The sequence below is a fragment of the Arvicanthis niloticus genome, chromosome X, assembly GCF_011762505.2.
Source record: "Arvicanthis niloticus isolate mArvNil1 chromosome X, mArvNil1.pat.X, whole genome shotgun sequence".
Taxonomy (NCBI): Eukaryota; Metazoa; Chordata; class Mammalia; order Rodentia; family Muridae; genus Arvicanthis; species Arvicanthis niloticus.
The window spans coordinates 81,115,755-81,127,005 of NC_047679.1; the positions used below are offsets into that span (position 1 = coordinate 81,115,755).

Sequence of the window (11,251 nt, forward strand, 5' to 3'; positions counted from 1 at the left end):
AGAGCAGTTTATAGTAGATAGAAAACGTTTTTTTTTTTAAGTGTCATGAAATTGTGTAAATGAATGAGTCTTTAAAATTTTTACAACCTGGGTATTTTCATGGCGAATGAAAATGTCTTTACTGCATTTCCCCCTTACTGGGGGCGAAAATGATGTCAACAGAAAAGGGAATACAGACAAAGAACGTGAAGGCTTTGATTGCGTGGTTTTCCTTTCTCTAGCCGATTTGATGGTGGAGTTGTTGCTAAGGGAAGGCAGGTTGTATAGAGAGCCAGTGGGGAGGGTTAGTATTGTAGCCTAAGAGGAAAAGAAAGGATTCTTCAAAGATGAAGAAAAGGCTACAGGCGAGGCCTGGGAGTGGGTGGGGGTACAGACCCTTCCTAGTAACCAGGGACCGGTAAACTCCAACCGCTAGATGGTGATGACACTTGTGGGCGCTCAGATTGGAGAGCGCAGAGATGAGTGACAGGGCGGGGCGCGCTGGGGCTTTGCGCACGGACGCGAGGAGGGGGTTGCCTTAGCGTTCAGAAGGGGGTCCTGTTGACTGCCTTCCGACCAGTGGGGGGGTTGTGAGGAGGAGGGCGAGCGATGACGCGGGTCCCTCACGTGACCCGGAGCTGCAGAGCGACGCAGCCTTGGGTGCAGTCGTCACTCTCGTCTGGCCACCAACTCCCCGCTTCCCTGCGCGCGGCGGGCTGGCATCGGGCCCTGGGCGAGCAGAGCAGGTAAGGGTCTCCGGGCGGCTACGCCGCGGCCCTGCTAGCCGCAGCCTCTTGATCCCGCAGCGCAATGGAGATGGATTGGGGAGGGGGATGTCCATGCTGGATCAAGTTCAAGAAGCCTTCCCCTCTGATTCTCCCGCGTCCCCCAGCCCCTAGCTGAATCTGTGCTGGGGAACCCTGTGCTTTGACAGGGCCGCCGGTAGGGAGAGTCTCTAGAGGGAAATACAGAGGGAAATGTCCATCCTCTTTAATTAACTCCATCAATGGGCGTCCGCACATGTCCGCGGGCTTCCTGCTCCTTTCAGAGGAGGGACGCGCGCCACCGTGGCATTTGCTGAGAAAATGGTGGGCCTTAGTGCCTGGACGGCGGGCTCCGTAGGGGTGGTGTCTCAGAAGAAGGGGAGGGACCTTTGACAACCGGATTCCATAAAGGAGAGTGTTGGGATGTGTGGCCTTGGTGCTGGCAGAAGCACTCAGTGCCTTTCCTCTCTCCTTTTGGACAATAGTTCGGTGTGGCTCTATTTGTGGTGAGGCGAGGGAAAAAACGGAGACAGACAAGAGAACTGCACAGGATCTATGGAGGTTAATGTGAGTATCAGTATAGAACCGTTGAAGTTCTGTATGGATTCTATGCAGCCACGTAGGCACTGTTATATTTGTATGTGTATATGTATATATATATTTGCGTATGTATATTATATATATTTGTATATATTGTATTTATATATAATTAGGATGTGGGGTGGGGCTAACCTAGGAACTTTACCTAAGCTTTGTTTCCTTACCAGGCTTCAGACTTTTTACTTAAATTCTATGGTGAACATCAACAAAAACAAAATTTTATTACAGATTATTTTGATTTATGTCAGATGATATTGAAAAATGCAAATTATTGTGTAAAAAATGATACTATTGTTTGATATAGCCTTTGGGGGATGGGATAATGATTTTGCAGAAGCGAAAGCCCTCCTCCATACCTTGTATCTTGTGCTGAGACTCCTAGAGATGGCTTTCAGGGGAAGCAGATGGCAGGCTCTGATTGAAGAATCATGGGATCTGGGCCTCCATCTCTTCCGCCATCCTCCAGTTTCCAGACAGTCATGTCTACCTGGCCATCTTAATAAAGGAAATGGTGGACGCCATGCCTGGAAGAGAGGCTGAGACTAGAATCCTACAGGTGGTTTAAAAATAAATTTTCTCCTTTTCTCCCTTTTTACTTTTCCTCTCCCCCCCTCTGTTTTATCCATTTCATTGTAGGTGAAGCCCTAGGTTATGACTGTGTCTCTTAATCTTGAAAGGCAGGGCCGAGGAACACAGACGTTTGGTGCTAGGCTATCATAAGCACTCAGCACTCACCCTCTCCCTTTTCTTTGTCTGTTCCCAGGGCTTCTCATGTTTGAAGTAGGGCTTTTTTCCCCTGGAAGCAAGGGAAAGAGAGGGAGACTGTTTTGAAACTGTGGAGGTTGGTATGAAGGTGGGTAGTGGCTGGGGATGACAAAAGAGGGTGGGTTGAGCTTGAAAGGACTCCAGTGGATGGCACTTCTGCCTTGTCTATGCACGGCTGATGTGCACAATGATGCCGTACAACCTGTCAGTTTCAGTGCAGGAAACAGTGGGAAGAGTTGAGGGAGGGTGGACTGGGCTGTGACAAAGAAGGTTTGAGATGGGATCATAAGATAGGGATACAGTGTTAAAATAGATCAGGACTCTGGCAATGCAAACATTGGAACCAAGAATTGCAGTGTTTGTCTGTTCTACTAAGGGCACAGTCCCCATTATCTTCTGTTTCTCTATGTGCCTATAGATCCTCCTGCATGTATGCTTAAGAGTCTGAGATTCTTGGAAGCAAGGAAGCAAAGAGGAAATTATCTCTGATCAAAATAACTGGTAAGAGGGAGGGAACTGTCTGGTATGTCTCTAATGAGGGTTAGTGGAGACCAGTGTGCCCATAAGGGACAGTTAGGAGGAGCTTTTTAATCTCTTTTACAGCCATTTTTTTTTTCCTCACCATTCGTGATATTTACCCTAAACCTTTACCTTGATTCTGGTATGTGGAAAAGAGTGTTATAGCACCTAAGGAAATTCGATGAATTGAGAGAATAAATTGCTGATAATATGACTGCTCCATCAAGAATGAACTCCTCTCTGTCTCCCCCTTTGTCTGCATTTCTCTAGGTCTAAAGGTCTCATGACTCTAGATACTTTAAGAGTGCTTCTCCAAGCAAAAGAAGGACAAAAGTGGGACCTTCATTCATTCCAGGTTCGTATGAATGGGGACCTGTGATAATGGTAACCATAGGAGATCCCTTACAAATCTAGTTCTGAGAGTTTCTGTTCCTCTTCCATTTGTTATCAGCCCTCCTGCCATCCTTGACACAATTCATTTGGCATATGAAAATAGCTGGGCATCGGGGAGGATAGCAAGAAATAAAATGAGGGGTGAAAATTTACCAATCATCCTCTTCTAACAAGCTCATCGTTCCTACCCTTTCCGGTTCCTGTTTGTATCTATTTGAATAATGCCGGAGAGTTAGAAGAGACGGTTAAATTCATTTCCTTCTTCCACTTCTAGGTCTACTTCCAGGGGCAGCTCTGCTGGCCTTTAAGTGGTTAAACACCATTGCCCAGACACACCATCCTCTTTCCTAGCCCAAGTGAGCCCTCCTATATATTGTCCGTGCCTTCAGCAGGGGTGATTACATGGGCCGTGTTCAGGATGTGGGCTGGGCGACTGCAGGACTGGTGATCTGGGCTGGTACCTGCTACTGCATTTACAGATTAACCAAGGGAAGAACTCAGAGTGTGAGCGGACTTGCCAGAAATGGGTCCAGAATCGAGACGGAGACTGTGGTTGGGGAACAGAACCAGACCTTGGCCACAAGTGAAGCCATGGCTGGAAGAGAGGCTGAGACTAGAGTCAAGACTGAACCAGAAACTGGAGAAGGAGGTGAGCCTGTGGCTGAAGTAGACTCCAAGGACCCTGTTCTAGTTAGACCCAGTGGCAACTGTCAGGCCAAGACAATGCTTGAGGAAGAGATAGAGACCCAATCTGAGTCCAGTTCATTGGTGGAAACTGTGGTCATGACAGAGGCAGTGACTTTGACTGAATCCACATCCCACGCCAAGGAAGTAACCATGAAAGAGGCAGTTACGCAAACTGATGCTGAGACTGAGGCAGTAGGCAAGAAAGAGGCAGTGACTCAGACCAAAGCTAAAGCTTGGGCAATGGCTGGCAGGGCAGAGGTCAAGAAAGAAGCAATGACCCAGACCAAAGCAGAAGCTCGTACATTGGCTGAAAAAGAGACAGAAATTAACAGAGTAACAGTGACACAGAGTGAGGTCTTGGCAGTGACGAAGGAAGTAGTCAAGATTGGAACCATGAATGAGGCTGGAATTGTGGCTGAAGCCACGATAAAACCACTGGAAGAGACTGTGAGTGTGACTAGAACTCAATCTGAGGATAGGCTTGATGCCACAGTTGATACTAAGGAGAATCCTAATGATATGTCTGTCATAGTGACTGGAGTGGACATGAAGTCCTATGCACAGTCTCAGGCTGTGGCCATAATCCAAAATGATGATGTGGCTGGTGCTGAGGCTGACAACAAGGAGGATCTCAAAAACATGTCGAAGGCAGGGTCTGGGGTAGATACGAAGGCTTCTGGTCAGCCTCATATTGCTGCCAACATTCTGACTGAAGCTGTGCCAGGGGCAAAGAATGATGCTTGGGACCATGCAAATGACGTTTGTGAAAGAGAGGCAGATATAAGAACTTGTATAATACAACCTGAGACTGTGGCCAAGATAGAGACTGAGGCAACGTCTGGTGCCATGACGGATGGTGGGAAAGATGTCAATGTTAAGGCAATGACTGATGCTGATGTAACGGATACCCAGCCTCAAGCTGTAACCAGTGATCAGACTGAAGCCATGCCCGATGCCAAGGTTAAGGGTAAAGGTAATAATGCCAGTGCGGTGGCTAAAGCAGGGGCCAAGGCAAACACCAAAACCAATTTGCAGGCTGATGCCTTGCCTGATACTGGGGATAAAAACAGAAGTGATAACCATGTCACGGCTAAGGCAGAGGCTGGTATAGACATGGTTTCCAGTACCCAGACTGAGCCTGTGGCCAATGTCCAGGGTGATGACTTGCCAGATGGTAAAATCAAGGCTAAGGACAATGCCAATACCATATGTAAGGAAGGAGCTCAGGCTACGGCCCAGAGCCAAGGTGAAGCCTTACCTAATACTAAAGGTAAGGCTAGAGGTAAAGCTAAAGCCAAGTGTAAGGCAGCGGCTGGGACAGACACGAAAACGTGTGCACAGCCTCAGGCTGGGACCAAAACCCAAGCTGAGGCCTTGTCTGATTCCAAGGTTGATAGCAAAGGGGATTCTAATGCCGTTTCTAAAGCAGGGGCAAAGGCAGACCAGAAAGCTTGTGGTCAGCCACAGCCTGTGGTCAATTGCCAGAATGAGGCCTTGCCTGGTACTAAGAATAAGGTCAAGGGCAATCCGAATCCTATGCCTAAGACAGAGGCTGCGACAGCTACAACAAGCTCTGCCCAGACTCATGTGACCAGTTCCCAGGGTGAGACGGCACCTGGAGCCAAGAATAAGGCCAAGGGTAATCGGAATTCTGTGCCTAAAGCAGGAGCTGGGCCAGATACAACGGGTTCTGCCCAGTCCCAGACTGTAGCCAATTCCCACAGTGAGGCCTTACCTGGTGCCAAGAACAAAGTTAAGAGCAATCCCAATGTGCCTAAGGCAGAGGCTGGGGTGGGTGCCTCTCCCCAGTCTGTGGCCGTTTCCCAGGGTATTGCCTTGACTGGGACCAAGACTAAGGTCAAGGGCAATTCTAGTGCTGTGTCTAAACCAGATGCTGGGGCAGGTACGGTGGGCTCTGCCCATGCCAAGACTGTGGCAAATTCACAGGGTGAGACCTTACCCGGTTCCAAGAATAAGGTCAAGGGTAATTCCAATGTTGTACCTAAGGCAGAAGCTGGGGCAGGTACAACAGATTCTAGTCAGCCACAGGCTGAGGCCTTGCTTGGTGCCAGAAATAAGGTCAAGGGTAATTCCAATTCTGTGCCTAAGGCAGAGTCTGGGGCAAGTACAATACTGGCTTTGGCTTCTTCCCAGGCTGAGGCCTTGCTTGGTGCCAGAAATAAGGTCAGGGGCAGTTCCAACGCTGCGCCTAAGGCAGAGGCTGGGGTGGGTGCAAGGGGGTCTGCTCAGCCCCAGGCTGTGGTCAGTTCTCAGAATGAAGCCTTGCTTGGTGCCAGGAATAAGATCAGGTCCAATGCTGGTACTAAATCAGGAGCAAGAACAGGTACAAGGAGCTCTGCTCAGCCCCAGGCTGTGGTCAGTTCTCAGAATGAAGGTCTATCCAGTTCACAGGTAGAAGCCGCTGCAGACAGTAGGGTCTATGCAAAGCCTATGGTAGGGACGGTACCCACTACTGAAATGGTGACTGTGGCAGGTGCTCAGCCTAACGTTCATGATTATTACTGGAATGGCATTGGTGTTGAGGACTGGATTGCTGCTGAGCGGTGGATCAAATTTAGGTTTCAGACTATAGATGGAGACTGGGAGAATAGTGTATCCTGGACTGAAGAGGAGAGTGGAGCCGGTATGGGGACCTGGAGTGGGGCAGCTAATGACAAGGCTGGCATTGTTAGCTCCTGGGCTGTGGCTTGTGATGAAAATAGCATTAAGTCCTGGACTGGGGCTAGGACTGAGAATGAGGTTGCTCTTGGGTCTTGGGTAGGTACTGCTGACCAGGCCAGTGGAGGACTCTGGGCAACAGCTCAGACTAGTGATGGGACCTGGGTTGGAGACAAGGCCGCTGCAGGTACCTGGACTGGGGCAGAGAACCAGATCAGTGCAGGTTCTTGGGTTGTCTCTGGAAACCAGGCCATTGCCGGGCCTTGGGCTGTGAGTCAGGTCACTGATGGGTCATGGCCTGCAGTCCAGGCCAGTGGAGTGTCCTGGGTTGTGGACCAGGCTACTGGGACCTGGACTGTGGCTGAGAACCAGACTGGTGCAGTGTCTTGGGCTGGACCTGGCAATATAGTTAGTATTGGATACTGGACTGGGGCTGTAGATCAGACTGGTGCAGTGCCCTGGACAGGGACTACTGATCAGGTTGTTGGTGATCCTAAGGCCAGTGAAAAGGGGTCTTGGGTTGTAGCTGGTGTCCAAACTAGTGGAGAGTCCAGGTTGGGATCTGAGGATCAGTCCAGTGGAAGGTCTTGGACTGAGACTGTAGACCCAGCCAGTGCAGCATCCAGGCTTGGAACTGTAGATCCAGCTGGTGGTACATCCTGGGCTGGAACCGGGGACCAGGCTGGTGGAGGATCTACGTCAGGGTCTGTAGACCAGTCCAGTAGTGTATCATGGGCTGGCACTAGGAATCTGGCTGGGGAAAGATCTTGGACTGGGACTGGTGATCAGTCGAATGGTGCAGCCAAACCTGGTTTTGAGAATCAGACCAGTAATGAAGGGTCTTGGGCTGGCACTGTTGGCCAGCCTAGTGGAGGTTCCAAGTCAGTGTCTGAGGATCAGTCTGCTGGAAGATCTTGGGCAGGTTCTGGAGACCAACTCAGTGGAGGGTTCTTGGTTGGGCCTTTAGACCAGGCCAATGGAGAGTCTCAGCCTGTCTCTGGACAACTGGCTGTTAGTGGAGTAGATCAGGCTAGTGGAGGAGGATGCTGGACTGGTTCTGGGGACCAGACTGGTGGAGAATCTAGGCTGGGTCCCAGGGACCAGTCGAATGGAGAGGTTTGGCCTGGCACTGGAGATCAGACCAGTGGATGGTACTGTACTTACACTGGGACTCAGGCTATTGGAGGAGCCCCTTGGGTTGGGGTCAGTGGTCAGGATGTTGGAGGGTCAAAGCCAGTGCACATGAACCAGTCTAGTGGTGGTACCTGGCTTGGCACTGGGACTCAGGTCAGTGCAGTGTCCTGGACTGGTGATCAAGTTAGTGGTTGTTCCAAACCTGGATTTGAGGATCAGGCCATTGGAGGAGGATTCTGGGCTGGTGCTGGGGACCAGACCACTGCAGGGTCCAGGCCAGCTGTGTCTGAGGATCAGTCTAGTGGAGGAGTTTCCTGGGGTGCTGCTGCTGGTCATGTTATTGGAGGTTCTGGAACATGTCCCACTGATCAGTCCAGTGGTGGGTCCTGGCCTGGCATGGGGAGTCAGGTCAGTGGAGGATCTTGGATTGGGCCTGTGGATCAGACTAGTACTAAATCTGGATTTGAAGATCAGACATGTGGAGGAAGCTCCTGGGCTGGTACTGGGGACCAGACTAGTGGAGAATCCTGGCCTGGGTCCAGGGCTAGTAATGAAGCCAGTGGAGGGTCTAGGCTAGAGTCTCAAGACCAGGCTAGTGGAGGGTCCTGGATTAGGTCTGAGGATCAGGCCAGTGGACGATTCCTTGTCAGTGCTGAGGTGGAGGCTAATGAAGGATTTTGGTTTGGGCCTGGGAGTGAGGCCTTTATAGGGTCTTGGTGCTGGACAGAAGAGGCTACTGTTTTGCCTGTAGCTGGGATGAAAGATGAGGCCAGTACTGAATCCACATCAGGGACTAGGGAAGAAACCATTGTTAGTTCTGGCTTAGGGGATGAAAAAAAGGCCAGTACTGAATCCTGGACCAGATCTGAAGAGGCAGGTCTTACAGGCACCCATGCTGGGGGTGAGGCTGAGACTGTGGCTGGAGCTGAGGCTAAAGTTGAGCCTGAATCTAAGACTAGAGCTGAGGCTGAGGCTGAGGCTGGAGCTGAGACCAAGGTTGAGGCTGAGGTGCGAGTGGAGCCTGGGGCTGAGGCTGGGGCAGCAGCTTCAACTGATTCTGAAGCTGGAGCTGAGACAGGGGCTAGAGTTGAGGCAGGGGCTGGGGCTGAAGCTGGAATGGGGCTTTGGGCCCGGAATGGAGAGGGCACCACTAAAGGGTCTAGGCTTGTAGCTGAGGCTGAGGCTGGAGTTGAGAGAGGAGCAGAGGCTGAAGCTGAGACTGGGAATAGCATGGGATTTTGGTTCTGGAATGGAGATGCAGCTACTAAAGGGTCTAAGCTTGGAACGGAGGCTGAGGCTGGAGTTGGGGCAGGGGCAGGGACAGGGACAGGGACAGGGACAGGGGCAGGGGCAGGGGCAGGGGCAGGGGCAGGGGCAGGGGCAGGGGCAGGGGCAGGGGCAGGGGCAGGGGCAGGGGCAGGGGCAGGGGCAGGGGCAGGGGCAGGGGCAGGGGCAGGAGCAGGAGCAGGAGCAGGAGCAGGAGCAGGAGCAGGAGCAGGAGCAGAGGCTCAAGCTGTGGCTGAGACCAGCATGGGATTTTGGTTCTGGGATGGAGATGGAGCCACTAAAGGGTCTAGGCTTGGGACTGAGGCTGAGGCTGGAGTTGGGGCAGGAGCTCAGGCTGGGGCTGAAGCTGTGGCTGGGACCAGCATGGAATTTTGGTCCTGGGATGGAGATGAAGCTGCTAAAGGGTCTAGGCTTGGGGCTGGGGCTGAGCCTGGGGCTGGAGTTGGGGCTGAAGCTGGGGCTGAGACCAGTTTGGGGTTTTGGTTTTGGAATGAAGATTCAACCACTAAAGGGTCTGGGCTTGGGGCTGAGGCTGGGACTGGCTTAGGGTCTTGGACTTTTTCTACAAATGTAAATGATGGTGAAGATGATGAAGAGGATGAACTAAGTAGAGAATCCAGCCCTGGTATTGAAGAGATCAGTCTAAGAACCCTATTTGGGGCTGAGAGTGAGGACAGTAATGATCTCAGATCTACAAATGAAAAAGATGTCAATTCTGAATCTGGGACTGGGGATAAGGCTGACGACACTAAAGATCAGTTTAATGCTGCTAAAGGAGTTGACATAAGGTCTTGGTTCTATACTGGTAATGAAAACAGATGTGAGGATGAGTCTTCATCTCAGGTGAAAGCCAAAAAGCCAATGGTCCCTGGGGCAGGAATGGGTGTATGGGATGGAACCATTGTTTGTTCAGAAAGCAAGTTATTACACAAAACCAGCTTTCCAGGTGAAGATGGCTTTAGAAGGCAAGGCAATACTGGAGTCAAGGTGCATTCCTGCAACTGCCGCTGTAAACGTACTATTAATCTGGATCCACAAGATCTTGAAAGACTCATTTGCATGATTGAAATGACTGAAGATCCTTCTGTTCATGAAATAGCCACTAATGCTCTATATAACAGTGCTGATTATCCTTATCCCCAGGAAATTGATCGGAATATAGGTGGAATTTCAGTTATCCAAAGCTTACTGAGCAATCCCTACCCTAATGTCCGGCAGAAGGCTTTAAATGCACTGAATAACATCTCAGTTGCTGCTGAAAACCATAGAAAGGTTAAGACATATTTAAGTCAAGTATGTGAAGATACTGTCACCTATCCTTTGAATTCAAATGTGCAAGTGGCTGGACTAAGACTGATAAAGCACCTGACTATTACTAGTGAATATCAGCATATGGTTACCAATTATATTTCAGAATTTCTCCGTTTGTTGGCTCTGGGAAGCGGAGAAACTAAAGACCATGTTTTAGGAATGCTTGTGAATTTCTCTAAAAATCCATCTATGACAAGAGACTTGCTAATTGCCAATGCACCAACAGCACTGATCAACATTTTTAGCAAGAAAGAAACAAAGGAAAATATACTTAATGCCCTTTTACTTTTTGAAAATATAAATCGTCATTTTAAAAAAAGAGGGAAAACATATCCGCAAGACCGGTTCAGTAAAACTTCCCTTTATTTCCTGTTTCAACGACCTAAAGCCTGTGCCAAGAAACTTAGAGCCTTAGCAGCAGATTGTAGTGACCCAGAGGTGAAAGAAAGAGTTGAGGTATTAATAAATAAACTCTGATCGGCTATTTGTTTCCCCCAAAGTTTGAGTAACATTTTCGTTTTACATCTTGAACATGATGCACATTGTAAATTGCATTAGAACTTTAAAACTCATGTTGCCTGTGAGGATCTGTAGCTGGACAATTTTAGAAACACCAAATAAGTTCAAGCTTGTACTGAAAATACATGTGTCAATTTTTATCTTGTCTGGATTGAGATATTTTTAGTATGCTTCATGAGCAAGAACCAACCGATTCTTCATAAGTAAGGTAATCTTTGGTCCTTTGTGTGGACTTATGTTTATACATTTGAGACTTTATTTTTATGTCATCAATAAAGTTGTGTGTTTTAAGAAGCAAAAGAAGAGATATTGTCTTCATTCTTGGGTTTTATGATCTGTTTAGAAAGATAAGATATATAGAAATAAAATCAGGAGTCTTTTGGTCACAGATAACTGCTTCCTATTGGTCCTTGAAGGCAGCAGAAAACACTGCACAATGTATCCTTACCCAGGGAATGCTTTGTGGAAAAGGAAGTCTTCTTAAGCAAGCTGTTGCAAAAGGTCAAAAAGGCCATTTGAGGAAGAAAGGCAAGGAAGTGGGAATCCAGTTTTGGCTAGCCTTGGGTAAAATGTTTGAGCAAGGGCACGAGAGGAAATAAAACAGAGGAAATTAG

General features: G+C 49.2%; 1 protein-coding gene across 1 annotated transcript; it reads left to right on the forward strand.

Annotated features, from left to right (window-relative positions):
• The first annotated feature begins 531 nt into the window (after window positions 1–531).
• Armcx4 (armadillo repeat containing X-linked 4) lies at window positions 532–10,940 on the forward strand. Its single transcript, XM_076918801.1, has 7 exons — window positions 532–725; window positions 1,229–1,310; window positions 2,107–2,196; window positions 2,527–2,609; window positions 2,898–2,982; window positions 3,295–8,406; window positions 8,899–10,940. Exons 6-7 carry the CDS (start codon window positions 3,423–3,425, stop codon window positions 10,593–10,595), a joined length of 6,681 nt encoding a protein of 2,226 aa, XP_076774916.1. The 5' UTR covers window positions 532–725; window positions 1,229–1,310; window positions 2,107–2,196; window positions 2,527–2,609; window positions 2,898–2,982; window positions 3,295–3,422; the 3' UTR covers window positions 10,596–10,940.
• Window positions 10,941–11,251: the final 311 nt, after the last annotated feature.